The sequence below is a fragment of the Erinaceus europaeus genome, chromosome 1 (genome assembly GCF_950295315.1).
Source record: "Erinaceus europaeus chromosome 1, mEriEur2.1, whole genome shotgun sequence".
Taxonomy (NCBI): Eukaryota; Metazoa; Chordata; class Mammalia; order Eulipotyphla; family Erinaceidae; genus Erinaceus; species Erinaceus europaeus.
The window spans coordinates 26,924,479-26,948,862 of NC_080162.1; the positions used below are offsets into that span (position 1 = coordinate 26,924,479).

Here is a 24,384-nt window from a genome sequence, read left to right on the forward strand (position 1 = left end):
TTTTTTTTTTTTTTTTTTTTGCTTCCAGGGTTATCACTTGGGCTCAGTACCTGCACTATGAATCCACTGCTCCTGGAGGCTGTTTTTTCCCTTTTTTGTTGTTTGTTTATCATTGTTGTTATTGATGTCGGTGTTGGATAGGACAGAGGGAAAGGGAGAGAGGGGAAGACAGAGATGGGGAGAGGAAGAGAGATACCTGCAGACTTGTTTCACTCCAAGTTCTGGGCTTTCAGTTCTGTTCCACTGGTCTGTGTGCCTATTTTTGTTCCAGTACCAGGCTGTTTTGATGGTGATGGCCTTATAATATAGTTTGAGATCTGGGACTGTGATGCCTCCATTTCTGTTTCTTTTCCTCAAAAAGGTTTTGGCAATTCTAGGTGTTTTCTGGTTCCAGATAAATGATTGTACTTTTTGTTCTATTCTCTTAAAGAAGCTTGGTGGAACTTTGAGTGGGTATCACATTAAGTTTGTATATGGCTCTGGGGAGAATATTCATTTTGATGATACTTATTTTTCCAATCCATGAGCATGGGATGTCTTTCCATTTCTTGGTATCAGTTTCTATTTCCTTCAATAGTGACTCATAGTTTTCAGTATACAGGTCTTTCACTTCTTTGGTCAGCTTTATTCCTAGGTATTTTATTGATTTTGCTGCAACAATGAATTTTTAATTTGCTTTAGCTGTTTTGTTTTTGGTGACTGACTTGAGAAGTTCTGTTCTATTGATGATCATGGTTATGATAAAAAGCAAAGAGTAGGGTGCCAGGCGGTAGTACAGTGGGTAAAGTGGTGCAAAGCACAAGGACCAGCATAAGGATCCTGGTTCGAGCCCCCGGCTCCCCACCTGTGTGGGGGGGGTCACTTCACAAGCGGTGAAGCAGGTCTGCGGGTGTCTATCTTTCACTCCCGGTCTCCCCTCCTCTCTTCGATTTTTCTCTGTCCTATCCAACAACAACAGCAGCAATAACAATAGTAATAAACAATAAACATCAAGGGCAACAAAGGGGAAAAAATAGCCTCCAGGAGCAGTGGATTCCTGGTGCAGGCACCGAGCCCCAACAATAACCTGGAAGTAAAACAAACAAACAAACAGGCTGGGTAGTGGCACACCTGGTTGAGCACACGTATCACAATGTGCAAGGACCTGTGTTCTAGTCCCCAGCCCCCACCTGCTTGTGAATGATGAAGCAGTGCCCCCCTGGTTTAAAATAATAATAATAATAGGAAGTTGGGTGGTAGCACAGCGGGTTAAGCGCACATTGCAAAAAGCGCAAGGACCGGCGTAAGGATCCCTGTTTGAGCCCCTGGCTCCCTACCTGCAGGGGGGGGGGAGGGTCACTTCACAAACGGTGCAGCAGGTCTGCAGGTGTCTATTTTTCTCTCCCCCTCTCTGTCTTCCCCTCCTCCATTTCTCTCTGTCCTATGCAACAACAGTGACATCAGTAACAACAACAATAATAACTACAACAATAAAACAAGGGCAACAAAAGGGAATAAATAAAATATTTAAATAATAATCATGCTAGGATGGGGTAGATAGCTTTATGATTATGCAAAGAGACTCTCATGCCTGATGCTCTGAAGTCCCAGGTTCAGTCCTCTGCACCACCATAAGCCAGAGTTAAGCAGTGTTCTCGTTAAAAAATAATTTCTAATTTTTTAATTAAGAGTGTTCTGTACTCCTTTTTACTTATTGAGGTGTGAAATGTGAAAAGGTGGCTCTTCTCGATTTGAATACAGTTAGGCCTAGTGCTTTTATTTTCTAGATTTCTTTTATTTTTAAGTAATAACTTAGAATTATGATTTCTGTGTGACTTTCTTATCTTTATTTTCTATTTATTCTCAAAGACCTTAACTGGGACAAGTTATGAGAACTATAACAAGGTAATGTACTTAGCATGCTGAGTCTGCTAAGCAGAAAGGGGTTAACGCTACAGCACTCTGCCGATTTGCCAGTGGCATTGACCAGATTTCTGTCCTGTTTCTGGCAAAATTGGCTCCTCTGTTCATCACTGTAATGAAACATCTTTCTTGCCTCTGCTGGAGGTTAATGGTGGCCCCCTGACTAGCAGCAGTATATTCAGTGAGCACTCACTCAGCCCTCGAGGTGTATGCCGTATAGCTCCCAGAACCACAAAGAGGACTAAATATGCCCTTGCCCTCTGGTGGCCCCTAATCTGGTGAACACATATTTGCTGGAAGGGTCCAAACTCCACTGGCCAAAGCAGATTTACCTGAACCCCAGGTTGTGCTGAGAACCCAGAGGCACTTCCTTAGTGGCATTGAACCCTGGTTCTGCCGAAGACCAATGCCTGTGCTCACAGAGCAGGCTGTGAAGAGGGAGACTTTAACTGCTGGTTAACTGTGTGATTAAGTGCCTGGCCACCGCCATGCTGAATTGCCTCTAGCCCGCATGGATTGATTTAAGTAGTAGCTTAGGTCTCTGTCATTTCCACAGTATTTTTTGCTTGTTTGTTTTGTTTGTCTGTTTTAGCCCAACTTCCAAAATATGTTATAACTTCTGTGTGAGGAAAGTCATTCCGTTTAGCAAAGCCACTAGAAGCATGTCCATGTGGGTGGCCGCTGAAAGATCTTATTTCCAGTGCCTAAATTAGGAATGCTTTTAGGCGTGTGCACTTTTGCTCCATTTTGTGTGCAGTTCCTCACCGCTAGAAATCCCCTGGGTCTTCCCAGCCTTAGACTAGGGTCTTGCTTCGGGCTCCTTGTGCCAGCAGGTGGGGTCAGCCTTTAAGTCATGGTGATTGAATGTCAACATCTGGGCCAATGGGGCTCCCAGGAACTCACTCTGAAGACAACCACAGCTATACTAGGAGGCCCCAGGAGGAAATCATCAACGTGAAAGGAACTCTTTATACTCAGTGATACCGGGAGAAAATGAAATGGCCATAGGTATTGATGCCTTTCAATATTACCACTGAGCCATGCCAGGAGAGATTACTCCACTGCCCTCACCAGCTCCTGTTTCTGTCTTATTTGCTGTAATTGGCCACATCTGAGTATGTGGTCTCAAACATATAATTAACAAGTAAGCCTGGAAAGTTTCTCTTTGAAAACAGCTTCTTAAAAATCTTCAAGTTCTGCAAATTTATCAAAAGACCTTTATAAAAAAAATAATAAAAGAAAGCTTTTGTATAGAATGGTGGCTGAACTGCGTGGAAACTGTGTATTCACGTTTTCTTGCTGCAGAGAGTTGGGTACAAAGGAATTCATGTGAAAGCCATGATCAGGATCAGGCGTGTGATCGACCACCCACCCACCCCACTACTACAAAGTCCCTTGGTTTCCTAGGAATGGGAATTATTTTAAAACTCAGTTTCGTAAAACAGCATCTGCAAGCTACTCATAGAAAGCAGTAGCCCTTTCCCAGTGGGGAATGTGATGTTGTAGAAAAATCTTGCCTCAAAAGCGGGTATTAGAGAAGGTACCTAACTTCTGTGGGAAGACTGTCATCCTAGCTACTAAATCCCCAGGACTTCATTCAGCCTCCTGTCCTCACTGATGGTGCTGATGTCTTGATCCCTCACAGGGCTGGCTTCCCAAGCCAGTCGGCTGTCTAGGAAGGGCCTGTGCACTGTAGACCGAGTGAACACAAGATCCTTAAGACATTTAAACATAGAACATAGGGTACCTGCGAGGTGGTGGTGCAGTGGATAAAACCCTGGACTTTAATCTCTAACATCAGCTCCCAAGTTGAAGCCCTACATACCATACCGGGTTCTCCCTCTTTCCTGCTCTCATTAACTTTTTTTTTTAATTTTAAGTATAGACAGAGACAAGTTGAGAGGGAAGGGGAGATAGATACCTGTAGCACTATTCCTCTGCTCATGAAGCTTGCCCCTTGCAGGACTGGGGCCTTGAACCTGGGTCATCATTCACTGTAATGTTTGTGTCCAACCAGGTATACCGTCACCTGTACTCACAAATAAATCTTTCCCTTTTTAAAAAATATTTATTTATTTATTTTCCCTTTTGTTGCCCTTGTTTTTATTGTTGTTGCTATTGATGTTGTTAGATAAGACAGAGAGAAATGGAGAGAAGGGATGACAGAGAGAGGGGAGAGAAAGATAGACACCTGCAGACCTGCTTCACCACCTGTGAAGCGACTCCCCTGCAGGTGGTGGGCGGAGGGACTCGAATCGGGATCCTTAAACCAAAATCTTTCTTTTCTTTTTTTGTTTTTTGAAATCTTTCTTCTTTAATCATTATTTATTGGATAGAGACAGCCAGAAATCAAGAGCGTAGGGGGAGATAGAGAGGGAGAGAGAAACGCCTGCAGCACTGCTTCACCATTTGTAAAGCTTTCCCCTTGCAGGTGGGGATGGAAGCTTGAACCCAGGTCCTTGCACATTGTAACATGTGTGCTCAATCAGGTGTGCCACCACCTGGTCCCCACAAATCTTAAAAAAAAAAATTCAGTGTTCAGCTTTTGGAAAATGTAGTAAACAGCAGGTTGGAGCTAAAAAGATTTTATTTTTGTAGCCTTAGGGTGTTAACTAGGCTGGTAACTGTTAATGCTCTTATCAGTACCTTATCCATTTTTAAAAATATTTATTTATTCCCTTTTGTTGCCGTTGTTTTATTGTTGTAGTTATTATTGTTGTTATTGATATCGTTGGATAGGACAGAGAAATGGAGAGAGGAGGGGAAGACAGAGAGAGGGGGAGAGAAAGATAGACACCTGCAGACCTGCTTCACCGCTTGTGAAATGACTCTCCTGCAGGTGGGGAGCCGGTGGCTTGAACCGGGATCCTTAGGCCGGTCCTTGCGCTTTGCGCCACCTGCACTTAACCTGCTGCACTATCACTCGACGCGCCCTTATCCATTTTTAAAAAATGTTTTTTGAAAGGGAGAACATGTGCCAGAGTACCACTCTGGCACATGCGCTGGTGAGGATCAAACTCAAGATCTTATGCGTGAGAGTCCAATGCTTTATCCTCTGTGTCATCTTCTAGGCTACTGCCTTATAGTTTCTTAATTTTAAAGAATAGAGCTTTAAAACATTTGTTTCAGTCAGGCTGTTAGGTGTTTTCAGCTTTGTGATATAGAGAGAAAAGCCTGGGCAGGGCACACTGGTCTTCTTAAAACCACCCCCTAGCCTGTCTCTTCTTCTTCTAGTGTTTGCCCTTCTTCCATAGCCAGTCAACAGCGTCAGGTTGAAAGCTGTCAGGAGCTGCTTGTTGCTGGCTTTGAAAGTGACTGGGATCCATGTGGATTCAGTCAGCTAGGAAGCATCGTCAGTTTCCCCAATGAATGGGTACTCACGGGATGCACCACAAGAAGGTCGATCCAATGCATCCCTTGCCTGTTTCAATCAGGAAACACTGAATGGGAGTAAAACTCAAAGTATGAGGGAGTCGGGTGGTAGTGCAGTGGGTTAAGAGCACATGGTACAAAGCACAAGGGCCCGGCTTAAGGATCCCAGTTTGAGCCCCCAGCTCCCCACCTGCTGCAGGGGAGTTTCTTCACAGGTGGTGAAGCAGGTCTCAGGTATCTGTCTTTCTCTTCCCCTCTCTGTCTTCCCCATCTCCATTCTCTCTGTCCTATCCAACAACGACATCAATAACAACAATAATAACTATAACAATAAAACAAGGGCAACAAAAGGGAATAAGTATTTTAAAAATATTTTTAAAATTAAAAAACTCAAAGTACAAGTTTTGAAATGTATATATGTGATATTAGAACAGAGGTTGCAAAGACATTTTGTGACAGAACTGGTATTCTGTTGTATTCTTTATAGTATCTATTTAACTCATTAAATATGGTGGACTCATTAAAGTTTATAAGAAGAATCGTCATTCATATTATCTAGAAATACATAACTGATGTTTTCTCTGTAATCTTTCAGGAAATAAAAAATTTCATTAAGGGGGTTTCTGAGAAGATCAAGAAAACCAGAGATAAATATGGCATCAATGACAACGGCACAACTGAGGTAATGGGCCTTGAACCTGGGTCATTGTTCACTGTAATGTTTGTGTTCAACCAGGAATACCGTCACCTGGACCCACAAATAAATCTTTCCTTTTTTTAAAAAAATATTTATTTTCCCTTTTGTTGCCCTTGTTTTTATTGTTGTTGTAGTTATTGTTGTTGCTATTGATGTTGTTGTTGGATAGGACAGAGAGAAATGGAGAGAAGAGATCGAAATACTAGGACACCCAAGTATTTGCAGGTGCTGCCAGCAGTGACTCTGCTCCTGTCTTCTGTCCTTTCAGCCCCGTGTGCTATACCAGTTGGACCGGATAACCCCCACCCAAGTAGAAAAGTTTCTGGAGACCTGTAGAGACAAGTATATGAGGTAGGGATGGCAACTGTTTCAGTCTGTGGGCTGTCACATCGGGTCTCGTATTCATCTTATTTTGCATAGGTACAGAATCCTCTTGGACTTCTTGCCATTGTTTGAGCAGATTCCGTCTGGGACTCCAGATGTTAGGTAGATCATTTGCCCCAAGATAAAGAAATCATTGTGTCTTTCATGTTTATATGCAGTGTAAGGGCTTGAACTCAGGGACCCATGTATGCAAGGCATGCACTCTGCCTCAGAGCCACCTTTCCAGGAACTTTTGACTGCTTAATCCCCCAAACAACATATGTTCAGGGATAGATAGCATAATGGTTATGCAAAGGGACTCTCCTGTATGAGGTGAGGTTCCAAAGTCCCAGGTTCAGTCCTCCACACCCCCATAAGCCAGAGCTGAACAGTGCTCTGGTTAAAAAAATTTAAAAAGTTAGGCCCAACCATTGCACACGGATCACCAGTTAGCACACAGTATTCACTTTGGCTATGGGACTCACGAGCGTCATAACTCTTTGTACCTGTTACTGGTCTTTGCCAGGGAGCACAGCCTGAATCATTGCCATTTCCTTCCCGACCTCAGTGGCATCTGTACTTATTCTTTCCCTCCCCCGCTCACACTTTCTCGCCTCCTCCTTCTCTCTCTCTTCCCCTTTCTTCCCTTTCCTTCCTTTCTTCCCCCTTCTTGTCTCCCTTTCTCTCTCTCTCTCTCTCTCTCTCGTAGAAAGGAAGCACTGAGGCTTCCATCAACGTGATGGAGGCCTGGCTCAAACCTGGCTTGTGCACATGGCAAAGCAGCACACTGCCCAAGTAAGCTATTTTGCTGGCCCAGCATCTGTTTGTTTTTTTTCCCATTAAAAGGAGAAACCTTCTGGAACAAGGGCAATAACGCCGTAGTGAGACACGGGATTTAGAGCTCATAGATGCAGTCTCCAACACCTAATGCCAGAGCTGAGTAGTGCTCTGATGTCTCTCCCTTTCATGAAAATAAATATATAAAAATAGCACACCAGATAGGACATGGCCTTTCAAAGTACACAGCCTAAGGTTAAGCCCCAGCACCATGTGGCTGGTGCTGTGATATCTCTTCCTCTATCTGGATGAAAAACTGGCCCAGAACAATGACTCACATGTATCAGCTGTAAGTGAGAGAAAGGACAGGGGGGTGGGATGGGATGAAAGACAAAGACAGACAAACTGAGCAGGGGGTGATAGCATATTATGAGACTTGATGCCTGAGAGCTGAGTAGTGCTGAAAGAGAGAATATGAGAACTGGGACCAGGCAGTGACACATCCTGCAGAATGCTTGTTTTTATGCTTGAGGACCCAGGTTCAAACACCATCCCCACCTGCAAAGGGGTAGAATTTCACAAGCAGTGCTGCCTGTGTCTCCTACCTGCCCCCCTTTATTTCTGTCCTTTCGTAGAATGTATTTTTTTAAGGTTTTACTGTCTTTTAAATGTATTTTTATTTTATATTTATTATTGAATAGAGACAGAACTTGAGAGGAGAGGAGGAGATAGATGGAAAGAGATAGAAAGATGTCAGTAGCCCTGCTTCACAACTTGTGGCACTTCCTTCCTGCAGGTGGGGACCAGGGGCTTGAACCTTGGTCCTTGGTGTGCTGTAATGTGTGCACTTAACCAGGTGTGCCATCACTTGGCCCCTATTTCTGTCTTTTTTAAATTTAATATTTATTTATTTTCCCTTTTGTTGCCCTTGTTTTTGATTGTTGTAGTTATTATTGTTGTTATTGATGTTGTCGTTGTTGGGTAGGACAGAGAGAAATGGAGGGAGGAGGGAAAGACGGACACCTGCAGACCTGCTTCACCACCTGTGAAGCGACTCCCCTGCAGGTGGGGAGCCGGGGGCTCAAACCAGGATCCTTCCACCAGTCCCTGCACTTTGCACCAAGTGTGCTTAACCTGCTGCACTACCGCCTGACTCCCTATTATTATATGTAATCAGAGCACTGCTCATCTCTGGCTTTGGTGATGCGGAGATTGAACCTGAGATCTCAGAACCTCAAGCATGAAAGTATTGCATAAGCCACTGTCCTATTTCCTCAAACTAAGAACCAGATTTCTTTTTGCCTCCAGGGTTATTACTGGGGCTCAGTGCCTGCACCACAAATCCACTGCTCCTGGAGGCTATTTTTTCCCTTTTGTTGCCCTGGTTGTTTTATTGTTGTGGTGGTTATTATTGACGTCATTGATTGATGTCATTGTTGTTGGATAGGACAGAGAGAAATTGAGAGAGGAGGGGAAGACAGAGGAGGAGAGAAAGACACCTGCAGACCTGCTTCACTTGTGAGTCGACCCCCCTGCAGGTGGGGAGCCAGGGCTCGAACTGGAATCCTTATGCCAGTCCCTGTACATGCACTTAACCCGCTGCCTGACCCCCAAGAACCAAAATTTTAATATTTATTTATTGCCCTTTTTTGTTGCCCTTGTTGTTTTTCATTGTTGTAGTTATTGTTGTTGTTATTGATGTTGTCCTTGTTAACCCACTACCGCCCAACTCTCAAGAACCAAAATTTTAAAAGGAATTTCTCTCCAAAAGATTGCTTAGCTTTTTCCCCCATATGTTTTCGTCTAGGGCACAGATGGAGCCAGGTTCTGCTGTGGGGGCGCTCTGTGCCCAGAGCATTGGTGAGCCAGGTACCCAGATGACCCTGAAGACTTTCCACTTCGCAGGTGTGGCATCCATGAACATTACCCTTGGGGTGCCCCGGATCAAAGAGATCATCAATGCTTCCAAAGCCATCAGGTGCCCAATCTCTGTGATTCTGTGACGTGTGTCCATGTGTATTCTGATGAGAAACATCTTGGGCTCTCTGTGGTGTACCTGTGTTAATTATATTTAAACTTTGCGGGGGGGGGGGGACTGCCTGGGAGATGGCCCACCCAATAGATAGACTTGCCATGCCCTAGGTCTGAAACCTAGCACCACATGGAAGCACCATGGACAACACTGGGGGAGCTCTGTGTATGGTCGTGCAGTGCTCTGTTGTCTCTATCGCTCTCTTTCTCCTGTCTCTCTTTCAAAATAAAGAATAAGGTGATTGAACCAGGAAGACCAACCACTCAGCTGTGCTATCATGTATATGCATGACCCTTGGCTCATTCCCCAGTGCAGCACTTAGAAAAAGAGAGGTGCAGACAAGTGGAAACCGGATACAGTCAATGGAAGCAGTACCTCTGTGTGGCCACAGTCACATGAAACAGGGAAACGAAGGGCCAGGAAAATAGCTCACTTGGATATCATTCTGCTTTGCCATGTATATGACCCAGGCTTTTTTTTTTTTAAATTTTTTATTTATAAAAGGAAACATTGACAAAACCATAGGATAAGAAGGATACCGCTTCGCACAGTTCCCACCACCAGACCTCCATATCCCATCCCCTCCACTGATAGCTTTCCTATTCTTTAACCCTCTGGGAGTATGGACCCAAGGTCATTGTGGGATGCAGAAGGTTGAAGATCTGGCTTCTGTAATTGCTTCCCCACTGAACATGGGCATTGACAGGTTGATCCATACTCCCAGCCTGTCTCTCTCTTTCCCTAGTGGGGAAGGGCTGTGGGGAAGCGGAGCTCCAGGACACATTGGTGGGGTTGTCTCTCCAGGGAAGTCTGGTTGTCATCATGCTAGCACCTGGAACCTGGTGGCTGAAAAGAGAGTTAACATACAAAGCCAAACAAATTGTTGAACAGTCATGGACCTAAAGGCTGGAATAGTGCAGATGAAGCATTGGGAAGTCCTCCATTTTGTAGATAGCTAGTGGGCATATTTTAGTTATATTTCAAAGGGCCTATAGCTATACTAGTGTGTAGTTTTGTTTTTGTTTTTTTGCCTCAGCCTGAAATCTGATATGCAGGTGGATCCTAATTATTATCTGGGGAGATGATATCATGGGTGGGAAAAGGACTAGAAAGCTGAATCAGGGAAGAGAGCAGCTCCCCAATATGGGAAAGGGTTATAAATATTGCTTACTGTAAACCCCATCGATTTGATGTGATCTGGGGCCCATAATTAGCTTAGGAGTCTGTGTTACCTCTACATCCCTCTAGATCTGAGCTCACATTCTGTGGTCATGAGTAGGAACATTCCAAGCTGCTCCAGTATCGACCCATCTTCCTCAGGTGTAGCATAGAGTATGTTCCATCCCTTCAGAGGATGGAACATTCTCTACCATTGTTGATCCAGGTTGAGGGAAAGGTCCTATGGGGGCCCACAAAGGGTCTATTGTGTTGTTCCTGTTAGAGATGACCGGTAACCCAGGCTTAAGACTAGCCCTCACTAACTGAAGGGAGTTCCGGTACTCTTTCACTCTGGCTGCCTCTCCATCTAAAAATAAAGAGAAATAATAATGAAGAATGACAGATGCTTATGAGTAATAAACCACTATATTTTTGAAGCATGGGGGAAAATAAAGGAAGAAAATGAAAAACTAGTGTGGGAGTAGATAACATAGTGGTTATGCGAACAGACTCTCATGTCTGAGGCTCCAAAGTCCCAGGTTCAGTTCCCTGCACCACCATAAGCCAGAACTGAGCAGTGCTCTAGTTAAGGGGAAAGAAAAGAGAGAGAGAGAGAGAGAGAGAGAGAGAGAGAGAGAGAAAGAAAGAAAGAAAGAAAGAAAGAAAGAAAGAAAGAAAGAAAAGGAAAAACTAGAGCAGTGTTTAGGCCCTTTGGATGCCATTATGCTCAGCTTATATAGGCCTGAATAATGTGTTTATAGTTTTGGCTGTGACCATTCTCTGTAATCCCCAGGTGTTTTGTTTTGTGTGTTTATTTATTTATTATTTATTTATTATTGGCTAGAGACAGAGAGAAATTGAGGAGGGGGAGATAGAGAGGGAGAGACACAGATACCCACAGAACTGCTTCAACACTCCTGAAGCTTTCCCCTCCAGGTAGGGGCCAGGGCCTTGAACCTAGATCTTTGCACACTGTAGTGTGTGTGCTTAACCAAATGTACCACCACCTGGCCCTGAAGTGCCACCACCTGGCCCCCTCAGGTGGTTTTATAATAAGATTTACAGGCGACTTATGACTAGAAAAAAAAATGGGGCCTGCTGGGGGAACCACCTGTTTTGAGCACATATGTTGCAGTGCGTAAGGACCCAGATTCGAGCCACTGCCCCCACCTGCAGGGGGAAAGCTTCAGGAGTGGTGAAGCAGTTCTGTGGGTGTCTCTCTGCCTCTTTCCCCCCCTTCTCTTTCTATCTCTGGCTGTCTCTATTAAGTAAATAAACATAATTTAAGAAAGAAAGAACTTCACAGTTGTCCCATAACAAAATTGTGATTCTAGTGAAATGATGGTAGGCAGCTTCTGTGTATTTAGAGGATGCCATCAGGGACAGTGAAGGCAGAGGCTGATAGTGAATATGAGGTTTCCTCTAGAGGAGGTAGCGGGGGCTGGGGCCGAGGGAGGACTGGAAGAAACTGCCACACAAAGAGTCGGTTTACACAGGGGACAGAGTTTTTGTTAAGACCAGAGAATAGGCAGGTCCACTTGGTAAGGAGGAATTTTCCAACAGTCCTTCACTGATGGAGTGGGGTTGCCTCAGGAGTGCCACAACTAGTAAATCTGAATGAGAGCAGGTGTAAAAACTTAGCAAACTCACACAATAGAGACTAGTTCAGTTGCAGTTGCTTTTTTATACAATGAGTCTGAGTGGTATTCTCCTTAAATAATCGATTTATTTTGTTTTTATTTTAATGAGAAAGACCAGAATACTGCGCAGCTCTGGCCTGTGTTGTAAGGGATTGAACCCAGGACTTTAGAGCCTTAAACATGGAAGCCTTTTTGCATTATGCTGTCTTCCCACCCCTAAATTGTACTTCTATGTTTGACAAAGCAATGGTCTTCAAAGCAGGCTCATTTTTTTGTGTTTAATCATTTTCCCTTGACTTCTCCTAGTACTCCAATCATCACAGCACAGCTGGACAAGGATGATGATGCAGATTATGCACGTCTTGTGAAAGGGAGAATTGAGAAAACCCTCTTAGGCGAGGTAAGACAAAAACCCCTATGAACAAAATTGAAAATTAGATCAGCAGTATTTCAAGAAAGTGTCAAAACTTGTTGCAATGGGTCCTATTAATCTTTGTCCTTAAGAGTCTATTCCCTTTAAAAGAAAATTAGCATAGTAATATATGCTCTTAGGAAAGGGGAAAATGATTAATGTTCTAATCTTTTGACATGACAGATTTCAGAGTACATTGAAGAAGTGTTTCTTCCTGATGATTGCTTTATTCTCGTCAAGCTTTCCCTGGAACGGATCAGACTTCTGAGACTGGAAGTGAGTCACGCAATTAAATGTGTAGAGGAAGTCATCTTCTGTTAGTCCCAGGATAGACACTGATAAAAGTAGGACAAGAGCCAGGCGAGGCACAGGAAAGATCGCAGGGCTTTGTCTGACTTGTGTTCTATATAAGTCCTTTGCACTTACGTATGTTGGCACATTTTCTCTCAAAACCTAACCCCAGCAGATATTACTACCTGAAGACACAGGAAATTAGTTGAAATTTTGAGCAGGTGACAATACCCATTCACTGTGACCTAGTATTGCAATAATTAGTCTCTTTATCTGTCTTTCTAGTACCTGGAAGGACTATAGGACCCACAGTGTCATATGAATCTGTGAGTCCCGGCACTCAGTTTACGGACTGGCTCAGAAAAACCTTTGAATGAGTCAGTTACCCTTATTTATGTTACACTTACGTTCAGTTAAGAATTAAAAGATGTAGGCAATGGGCAGTAGCGCAGTGGATTAAGCACACATGGCACAAAGTGCAAGGACTCGTGTAAGGATCCTGGTTCGAGCCCCTGGCTCCCCACCTTCAGGGGAGTCGCTTTACAAGCAGTGAAGCAGGTCTGCAGGTGTCTTTCTCGCCCCTTTTCTGTTTTCCCATCCTCTCTTGATTTCTCTCTGTCCTATCCAACAACAATGACAACAACAATAATTATAGCAGTGATAAAGAACAAGGGCAATAAAAAGGAAGGGAAAAAAAGTAGCCTTCAGGAGCAGTGGATTTGTAGTGCAAGCATTGAGCCCCCCAGCAATAATCCTGGAGGCCAAAAAAAAAAAAAGAATTGAAAGATGGGCGGGGGTGGTAGATAGCATAATGGTTATGCAAAAATTCATGTCAGATGCTCCAAAGCCCCGGGTTCAATCCCCTGTACCACCATAAGCCAGAGCTGAGTAGTGCTCTGGTAAAAAAAAAAAAAGATGAAGAAAGAAAAAAAGAATTTATTGTTAAATCCTTTTTTTTTTTTATTGAATAGAGAGAAATTGAGAGGGAAGGGGGTGATAGAGAGGGAGAGAGACAGAGAGACACCTGCAGCCCTGCTTCACCACTCATGAAGCTTCCTCCTGCAGGTGGGGACCAGGAGCTTGAACCCAGGTCCTTGCACACTATAATGTAGGCACTTAACCAGGTGTACCACCACCTGGCCCCAGAAAAAAGAATTAAAACACCGTCTACCTTTCTTATGGATAGTCTGAGGCAGTAGTACAAACAGTAATTTTCTAACACTGTCTGCTTTCTCCCACATAGTTAACATCTATAGTAGCCTTAATACAAGCACCAGCCAGCCCATTTATAAGGACCAAGTTCATATGGCAATTGAAACCAAAGCTGAGCAGCCACTTTGCCAGATTGGGAACTTCTCTACTGTGATATTACTAGTCACTTGGCCATACAGCTTTAAAGAAGAAAATTAATTTATTTACGTAATAATAACTATGTAGACAGTTTTGTTCAAGCAAGGGAGAGAAAAGCCAGAACACCACTCTGGTATATGCATTTCTGACAAACTGGAAGCCTTGAGCATGTACGTCCTGGGCTCTTAAACTGCTGAACTATTTTCCCTTGCTTCAGCCTTATAGGTTATTCACTGGAAGAGTTGAGGTGCATTGAAGAATATAATAAAACACAAACATTTCTTCTTATTATTATTATTATTTAAAGATTTCATTTACTTATTAATGAGAAAGATAGGAAGAGAGAGAGAGAAAGAACCAGGCATCACTCTGGTACATGTGTTGCTGGTGATTGAACTCAGGACCTCTTGCTTGAGAGTCCAATGTTTTATCCACTGTGCCACCTCCTGGACCACGCACACAAACATTTTGATGAGCAGTATGTTAAAGGGGACTTTTCACTGACTTAGCTGGTCTTAAGCCTCTTGCCTGCCCTATGCAAAAATACCACAAATTGCTTGTGCATTTTCTTTTCAGATTTTATTACGTTTATTCAATAGAGACAGCCAGAAATTGAGAGGGAAGAGAGTGATAGGTAGAGAAACAGAGAGACACCTGCAACCCTGCTTCACCACTCGCAAAGCTTTCCCCCTGCAGGTGAGGACCAGGGGCTCGAACCTGGGTTCTTGCACAGTGTAAGATGTGATAGGTATGCTCCACCAGGTGCGCCATCACCACCCCTCATGCTTTTTCAACAGGCAAAAAACTGGTTCTTTTGAGAGGAGGATTGTGAAAAGATCCAAGTCTCTCTTTCTCTCTCTCATTTTTTTGTAATATTTATTTATTCCCTTTTGTTGCCCTTGTTGTTCTGTTCTTGATGTCATCATTGTTGGATAGGACAGAGAGAAATGGAGAGAGGAGGGGAAGACAGAGGGGGAGAGAAAGACAGACACCTGCAGACCTGCTTCACCGCTTGTGGAAGCGGTGGGGAGCTGGGGGCTTGAACGTTTTTTTTAATCAAATGGAGATATTGACAAGGCCATGGGTTAAGAGGGGTAAAATTCCACAATTCCCACCACCAGAACTCCCTATCCCATCCACCCCCTTGAAAGCCTTCCTGTTCTTTATCCCTCTGGGAGTATGGACCCAAGGTCATTGTGGGTTGCAGAAGGTGGAAAGTCTGGCTTCTGTAATTGCTTCCCGCTGAACATGGGCGTTGGCAGGCCAGTCCATAAGAAGATCCTGGTCTTACCAATGTGTCCTGGAGCTCAGCTTCCCCAGAGACCCATCCTACTAGGGAAAGAGAGAGGCAGACTGGGAGTATGGACCGACCAGTCAACGCCCATGTTCAGCGAGGAAGCAATTACAGAAGCCAGACCTTCTACCTTCTGCAACCCTCAATGACCCTGGGTCCATGCTCCCAGAGGGATAGAGAATGGGAAAGCTATCGGGGGAGGGGGTGGGATATGGAGATTGGGCGGTGGGAATTGTGTGGAGTTGTACCCCTCCTACCCTATGGTTTTGTTAATTAATCCTTTCTTTAATAAAAAAAAAAAAGAAGAAGAAGATCCTGGTCTTATTGTGACTGAAGCACATGTGCACATGCAGTCCTTGAACAGTGTATCTCAGATGTTAAAATTAAATGGTGGGAAGAGAATATGGAAAACGTGGTTAGGCTTCTTAGAGAGGCAGTGATGACTAAAGATCACAAAACACTGGGATCAGAGCCTTTGGTCCTGTCAATAATGTTCTGGGCGTGGGGGTGGCCACACCCGAACATCTTGCAGGTGAATGCGGAGACTGTGCGGTATTCTATCTGTATGTCCAAGCTCCGAGTGAAACCTGGTGATGTGGCTGTTCACGGTGAGGCTGTGGTGTGTATCACCCCCAGAGAGAACAGCAAGAGTTCCATGTACTATGTGCTCCAGTTCTTGAAAGAAGATCTACCCAAGGTGAGACAAAAGCCATCTCTATGGAGATAGGAGTTGACATGCTAATGCATAATGGTGGGGAGGGACCCAAGCTGGGGGTTAGAGTGCTTAGGAGACACTCGTGGGGAAGTGAGGAGTTGTGTGTGTGTGTTAACGACTGTACTGTTAATTCTTATTCCCCATTATAGTGATTTAGATGCTCGGGGGTTGGGGGAGTCACCTCTTGTGGCACCTACCTAGTCAGGTGCCTAGCAATTTGTAAAGGAAGAGACCATATATATTTTTTATTATTATTATTATTATTTTTAATATTTATTTTATTTATTTATTCCCTTTTGTTGCCCTTGTTGTTTTATTGTAGTTATTATTGTTGTTGTCGTTGTTGGATAGGACAGAGAGAAATGGAGAGAGGAGGGGAAGACAGAGAGGAGGAGAGAAAGATAGACACCTGCAGACCTGCTTCACCGCCTGTGAAGCGACTCCCCTGCAGGTGGGGAGCCGGGGTTTGAACCGGGATCCTTATGCTGGTCCTTGTGCTTTGCGCCACCTGCGCTTAACCCGCTGCGCTACAGCCTGACTCCCGGAAGAGACCATATTGACCTGTGATGTGACTATTCAAGTTGTGAGAGAACTGTAAGGACTAAGAGTAGCACTGCATTTAGTTTCATCTTTGCTACATCCCTAAGGAATCTGAGAGAAAGGGGGAAAATATAAATATAAATTTTATATATATATATATATATATATATCTTTAAAACTGCCATGCCAGTCTAGCCTATTAAAGCCTTCTCTTTTCTCTCGTAAGACTGATGGTAGAATATGGCACAGACCTTGTCATCTTTTCTCTTGACCCCTCAAAACAGCACATGGGCCCTTCTAAATTTGGTATGCTATTGATAATTGCCGCTGAGAGATGGAGGGTGACCAGGGTAGCAGACCCCAGGGCCTGATGCTTCAAGTTCTCACAGCTCCTGTGGGGCCTGAAGCTGACAAGTTCGTGTGAGCTGTGGTTGCTGCAGGGTCTCAAGTCTCCTGTGTCTCTTGAATCCAGGTGGTGGTGCAGGGCATCCCAGAGGTGTCCAGAGCTGTTATCCACATTGATGAACAGAGCGGAAAGGAGAAGTTCAAGCTCCTGGTGGAGGGTGATAACCTGCGGGCTGTCATGGCCACTCATGGTGTGAAAGGCACTCGAACCACCTCCAACAACACATACGAGGTATATATAACTCGGGCTCCGGGTCACCATACAGTCATCCTGTCCTCCTCAGTGCCACATGCAGGCCCTCAGCTGGCTCCTAACACGCTCCTGTGACAGGGCTCTGGGTCTTCTATGAAAGATTGCCTGGTGGTCGAATTTGGGAAAAGAGCATGAGGTTTGCCGAAAAAGATAGAAGGATTGCAGGAGCTTTCTGGAAGTGTCTTCTGCTCATTCTGGCTGTCTGTAGGTGGAGAAAACTCTGGGCATTGAAGCTGCCCGGACAACTATCATCAACGAAATTCAGTACACGATGGTCAATCACGGCATGAGTATCGACAGGAGGCATGTGATGCTGCTCTCTGACCTCATGACGTACAAGGTACGTGGGTGGGTTCTGATCTGTAGGACACGCCATCTCAGCCTTGGGAGAGTCAGTCTGTCTGTTTCTAAGACAAGTAGAACATTCAGCTCAGTGACGATCCCCATTGAGGAGAATATAAACTGGTGCCATCACCCAAAACCCAAAGCTTGGTCAGGCTGTGCATCCTGGAAAAACTCCAGTTGGAAAATTGCAGCCTCATTCTTGAGGTGGAGCACTGTTTTTGTTCCCTTTAGAAATACCAGGGACAGGAAAAAAAAGGAAAAGAAAGTCGATACCAAGGGTCAGGTGGTAGCACACCTGGTTCGCACCCCCAGACCCCCCTGCAGGGGAAAGCTTTGCAAGTGGTGAAGCAGTGTTGCAGGTGTCTGTCTCCCTACCACCCCCTTCCCTGTTGATTTCTGGCTGTCTCTATCCAGTAAATGAATAAAGATGATTTTAAAAAGGGGATGGTGGGGCCAGGCAGTGGTAAACCTGGTTGAGTGCACATGTCACAGTGTGCAAGGACCCCAGTTCAAGCCCCTCGTCCCTACCAGCAGTGGGAAAGCTTCACACGTGGTGAAGCAGTGCTGCAGGTGTCTTTGTCTCTTCTCTATCTCCCCTTCTCTCAATTTCTATCTCTATCCAATAATAAATAAAATATTTTTAAAAAAAGAAAGTCGATACCAAAGGACAACTAAAAGCACACTCCCTACATTCCCCACCCCACCCCACCCCCCCAAAAAAAAGCCACAGGTTTTCGTGGCATACTGATGAAGTTCTTTCCATGTAAAGCGAAAGCTAACATAGTTAGCTATGGGAGTCTGGGGCGTGGTTTGAGGTGGAAGGAGAGACCAGGGTGGGCTGGGTTGTTTGTTTTATTCTACTTGAAGATGTAGTTCCTCAGGCATTACCATGGGCAACAATTTTCATGAAGCTTCTCCTTACAAAACTGTACCTCAGAAAATGAATGCTGGGGGCTCTGGAGAGTGACACCTTTCCTACCACTGTATAGTAACAGCTGTCATTTTGGAGTTTTCCTTTTCAGTCTTACTCTGCTTGTATTATGTTAATTGTAACTGTTGTAGTGTACATGCCATTTTTACCTTTTTTTAACTTACCAAATTTTCCCCGTGCTATTAATGATGTTATAATATTCCTTTGAATGAAAATGCCTTGATTTACTTAACTATGGCCCTTTTCCTTGAGGTTTTAAAATTACTTGAGTTTATAGTAAACATCTTCATGAAGTATTCTTTTGTAAAACTTAGATTTTTTAAATTAAAAAAAAATTTTTTTTTAAAGATTTATGACACAAGGGAAGGAAGGAAGAAAGGAAACAGGAGCATCATTCTGGCACACATGACACCAGGGAGCAAACTCAAGGACCCCATACATGAGAGTCCAACACTGTACCATCAGCTGGATCTCAAGAGTTAGACCCTGAATTTATGGTTCTCTATTCTTAATGATTTGTTCCTACAGCCCCTGGTTGTGAGTGTAAGAATTTGTGTTGCCATTTGACTACTGACCTCACTGGACAGATCCACCTGGAGTTTCACCAACTGCACTTGAAATCAAATGCTTGGGCATTTGATTACTCTGTTGAGATTCTGTAGATGTTTTCTTGTCTTGTTTCCTTTTGGGTCTTTCATAAGTGACATGTGTACTGTTCTGACACTCTCCCGGGGTGCAGGGTGAAGTCCTGGGCATTACTAGGTTTGGCTTGGCCAAGATGAAAGAGAGCGTGCTGATGCTGGCCTCCTTTGAGAAGACAGCTGACCACCTGTTTGATGCTGCCTACTTCGGGCAGAAGGACTCTGTGTGTGGTAGGTCTTTGTTTTTATTTCTCTGGAGTTCTGCACATGCACAGTTTCACTGTTCCAGGCCAGCTTTCTCGGGTAGAGAAAGGGTTACAGGCAAAGAAAAGGAGAAACATCACCATGTCAAAACTCTCCGTCAGTACTATAGTGCTGCCCTCACCCCGCCCCTCCTGGAATAGCAGAAACGCAAAGCGGTGTCGCACACATGGCGGAGTGGGCACTGTCGCAGGTGAACTGTCTCACTGGCCTCAAGTCTTTTTGTTTATTGAGAATAGGGCATGGGGCGGTAGCACAGCAGGTTAAGTGCACATGGCGCAAAGCGCAAGGACCAGCATAAGAATCCTGGTTCAAGCCCCTGGCTCCCCACTTGCAGGGGGTCCCTTTACAAGCGGTGATGCAGGTGTCTATCTTTCTCTCCCCCCTCTGCCTTCCCCTCCTTTATTGGTCTTTGTTCTGTCCAACAACAACAGCAATAACAACAAGGGCAACAAAAAATGGGAAAATGGCCTTCAGGAGCAGTGGGTTCATAATGCAGGCATCGAGCCCCAGTGATAACCCTGGAGGCAAAAAATTAATTAACTAGTTAATTAATTAAATTAAAAATTAAGAGAAAGAATAAAGTAACATCACAGAATTAGAATTGATTTTTTTCTTTCAGAGCTTGATGATGGCATCTTTTGTACATAGGCACACACCTATATACCTTTTAAATACTTTTTAAAAATTTATTATCTTTATTTATTTATTGGATAGAGACAGCCAGAAATTGAGAAGAAAGAGGGAGAGAGACACCTACAACACTGCTTCACTACTCATGGAATTTCCCCCCTGCAGAAGGGGGCTGGGGGCTTGAACCTAGGTCCTTACACATTATAACGTGCACTCACCTGTACCACGAATCTACTGCTCCTGGAGGCTACTTTTTCCCCTTTTGTTGCCCTTGTTTTATCGTTGTGGTTGTTGTTGTTGTTGGCTAAGACAGAAATGGAGAGAAGAGGGGAAGACAGAGAGAGGGAGAGAAAGACAGAGATACCTGTAGACCTTCTTCACCACCTGTGAAGCGACTCCCCTGCAGGTGGCGAGCCGGGGGCTGAAACCAGGATCCTTACGCCAGTCCTTGCACTTTGCGCCATGTGCTCTTAGCCTGCTGCACTACCGCCTAACTCCCCCCCACCCCTGCCCCCTTCAATATTTTTCTGTCACTACAAATATTTGGTCCAAGGGGAAAATAGCAACTCTGGGCCTGAAGGAGTTTTTGTAGTCCTTAGAGTTGTAGTCCGCCACACTGATCCCGTACCCTCTGTGAGGCACAGGGCTGACACGAATGGAGTGGCACTGGTCCTGCTGTCCTGACTTCATGGGAAAGACAAACAGCATAGAGAGTCTTGGTATGCCTGCGAGGTGTGAGTACTAAACCCTTAAACAAGTGAGAAGTCTAAGGAAATGAACTTGCATGCCATTGAGTTCAGCTACAGTTTTGCTCTGTACTGAGCCCACTCCCCAGCCCCTAGCTCATTTCTAAGAAGGGCCTAGAGAAAGCAGAGGGGGAACTGTCACCACAAATGCCTGCCACCCACTGCCTCTTCTGTGAGTTCTGCAGGCCACAGGTCAGGGCTCCTGAAGTGCTGGTGCTCAGAGACTCAGTATCCTACTCCAGGTCTCACCTTGTTGGACCCAGGCAAGATTCCAAACCTGGCCACCATCTCACCTTTGCTCCTGTGTGAATTGGCCCATGGGTGGGGCAGGTGGGGCCTGGTTTTGCTCCTGAGTGTAATTCTTTTTTTTTTTTTAATATTTATTTATTCCCTTTGTTGTTGCCCTTGTAGTTATTATTGTTGTTATTGATGTCATCGTTGTTGGATAGGACAGAGAGAAATGGAGAGAGGAGGGGAAGACAGAGAGGAGGAGAGAAAGATAGACACCCGCAGACCTGCTTCACCGCCTGTGAAGCGACTCCCCTGCAGGTGGGGAGCCGGGGGCTCGAACCGGGATCCTTATGCCGGTCCTTACGTTTGCGCCACGTGCGCTTAACCCACTGCGCTACCGCCCGACTCCCCTGAGTGTAATTCTTTGTCCTTTTAAACAGAACACAGGTTGCAAATGGAGGGAAAAGAACATTTCCAGGGTTTGTTTCTGTGTGGTTTTTTTTTTAAAAGCATATTGAAAGTTAAAAGGAGAGAAAAAGGAAAGATCTAGGCAGAAGAGTGAGTCTGCTTGTCAGCAGGACTAGGGCTCAGTTCTCAACTTGCTACCAGGATGCTGGGCCCTTGTTGCAGTTTGCTGTCCTGCTGCCTGCCTCCACCACTCATCCATTTAGGAATCCACCATGGCCACCCCAGCCCCTCTGAAAATTTCCCCTCCTTTCTAGTCCTTTACATGCTGTAACTCAGTGTCAGCCTTCACTTCAAATTGGAGTTTGGGGGGCCGGGCAGTAGCGCAGTGAATTAAACGCACATGGTGCGAAGCCCAAGGACCAGCATAAGGATCCTGGTTTGAGACTCCAGCTCCCCACTGCAGGGAGGTTGCCTCACAAGCAGTGAGGTAGATCTGCAGGTGTTTGTCTTTCTTTCCCCCCTCTGTCTTTGCCTCCTAGATTTCTCTCTGTCCTATCCAACAACAACAACAGCAATAGCAACAATAATAATGACAGCAATGATAAACAACAAGAGCAACAAAAGGGAAAAAATAGCTTCTAGGAGCAGTAGATTCGTAGTGCAGGCACAGAGCCCCAGCAATAACCCTGGAAGCAAAACAAAAAACAGCAACAACAAATTGGAGTTTGATTGTTTGCCTCTCTGGCTCTTTAGTGGCACAGAGCATAGCAGGCAGAACCAGAAGCCTAATACAAAGCCAACATGTGGACTTTAAATAGCTGAACTAGAACTTGGAGAAAGAACCTATATCACCACCTTGCTCTAGTCACTACAAGGAGCCCTGCTTGTTGAGTGTTCCCAGTTAGGCCTAGGGATCTCCCTGGTTCAGAGATGCCTTTAAACAACGCTGACCCTGAGCACAGAAAACATTCTGCTGCTGTTGCCTGGGAGACTGCCGTCTGCTTACTCTCTTTCTTTTTTTAAATTTTATTTATTTTATTTTCATTATTGGATAGAATTAGAAATGGGGGGATAGATAGAGAGGGAAAGAGACAGACATCTGTAGCCCTGCTTCACCAGCTTTCCCCCTGCAGGTGGGGGCCATGGGCTTAAACCAAGGTCCTTGCACACTGTAATGTGTGCACTTAACTAGGTGGGACACCACCTGGCCCCCTTACCGTCTTTCTGTTGCTTGCTACTCTACTAGACACTTAAGGAAACAGGTTACAAACTTGGAGTTTCCTGGGCATTATCTACTCCTTATTGTCTTAGATAAGACAGTTATAGGGCCAGACAGTGGTGCAGCTGCATAAGCGCACATAACACAGTACTCAAGGACCCAGGTTCAAGCTCTCAGTAAAATAAAATAAAATAAAAATATAAGAGTTATCCTTGCCGTCTCATAGGCAAGACCTTTGGCTGAGAGAGGAGAGAGGGCCCAGGAGATAGCTCAGTGTATTAGAGCACCACCTAGTGTGCCTAAGGCCCCAGGTTCAGGTTTTAATACCACCATAAGGCAGAGCTGAGCAGTGTCCCCCTCTGTCTCTTATAAAAGATGAGTAAAGGGAGACGGACGGTGGTGCAGTGGGTTAAATGCACATGGCACAAAGTGCACGGACTGGCATCAGGATCCCAGTTCGAGCTTCCAGCTTCCCACGTGCAGGGTGTCACTTCACAGGCAGTGAAGCAGGTTTGCAGGTGTCTATCTTTCTCTCTCCTTCTCTTGTCTTCCCCTCCTCTGTCAGTTCCTCTCTGTCCTATCCAATAACAACAATAAGAACAACAATGACGATGATAAACAAGGGCAGCAAAAGGGGGAAAATAAATAAATAAAAAGATGAGTTAATGGATAAATCTATGCAAATGAGGAGAACTACTGAGCTCTTAGTCTCCAGCCAGCAACAGGGCTCTGAGCAGGCACTGGCCTTCCCCCAAGTGCAAGAACTCCCTCCATCCACTTACAAGTCCAGTGCCTGGGCTCTGCTTGCTAGCCATGTTTCTACTGTAGGTGACAAATAGTGATCTGCTGTATTCCCCCAGCCGATGTGTACTGCAGCTGGGACTGAAAGCAGGATTTCTGGCTCCTGGGTTCAGTCTTCTATCCTGAAAGCCCACCTACGTGTTGAAGCTCTCTGACTTTCTCTCTGTTTTCAGGGGTATCTGAGTGCATCATCATGGGAATCCCCATGAACATCGGGACCGGCCTGTTCAAGCTGCTCCACAAGGCTGACAGGGACCCAAACCCTCCCAGGAGGCCCTTGATCTTCGACACAAATGAATTCCATATCCCCCTGGTTACATAGTCCAGGGAAGAGATCATCCCCGACTTCGGCTCCTCGTCTTCTCCAGAAATGGGCTCAAGGACAGCAGCTGACTAGGAGTTTTTGCTCCCTGGATGGTCAGGGAAACCTGTGGTGTCCGGCACTCCTGAGCACGTCATCGTGTTTGTGTGGGCACACACAAGAGTCTGTCTGTTTGCAGAGTTAATGTATGGACTCCCGCTCTGCCTCCCTGGACGCACAGGAGGGCCTTCAAGATTCTTTGCCTACCCATCAGCTCCCAGGGATGTGGCACAATAGATGGGGAGCCAGGTCCAAGTCCCAGCCGTATTCCTGGTTTTGCATTCCTCGGTCATGCTGGAATCTTTCAATGTGACATAATAATGTACATACTGTTAATTATTATTTATTCAATTTGAAAATTTTGGAATTTCTGTTATGGTCTTGCTTTTTGGGGGGTGGGGTGGAGGTAGATAGGGGTAGCAGAGGTGGGGTGGTTTCTGGTGAGCAAATCCAACACCTCTTATATGGGAGGCATGCGCTTTACCACTAAGCTATTCCCATTCTGGTTGTACTTTTGAAACCGAGAAGCAGTAGCATTGAGGCAACACTAGAAAAACTGGTTGAGCAAATGGGACTGTCTAGCATTTGTAACTGAACTGAATCTCA

At 44.9% G+C, this 24,384-nt stretch overlaps 1 protein-coding gene across 2 annotated transcripts in view; it reads left to right on the forward strand.

Annotated features, from left to right (window-relative positions):
• POLR3A (RNA polymerase III subunit A) overlaps positions 1-24,141 on the forward strand; it is a 68,511-nt gene extending 44,370 nt beyond the window's left edge. The window contains exons 22-31 of one of the 2 annotated variants that reach the window (XM_060206118.1): positions 5,870-5,956; positions 6,240-6,322; positions 8,919-9,089; positions 12,248-12,341; positions 12,537-12,629; positions 15,821-15,985; positions 17,016-17,180; positions 17,410-17,541; positions 19,217-19,349; positions 23,591-24,141. In XM_060206118.1, the coding sequence (XP_060062101.1) occupies positions 5,870-5,956; positions 6,240-6,322; positions 8,919-9,089; positions 12,248-12,341; positions 12,537-12,629; positions 15,821-15,985; positions 17,016-17,180; positions 17,410-17,541; positions 19,217-19,349; positions 23,591-23,739 (1,272 nt within the window). In that variant the 3' untranslated portion in view covers positions 23,740-24,141. The other variant, XM_060206172.1, reaches the window with a different exon arrangement.
• Positions 24,142-24,384: the final 243 nt, after the last annotated feature.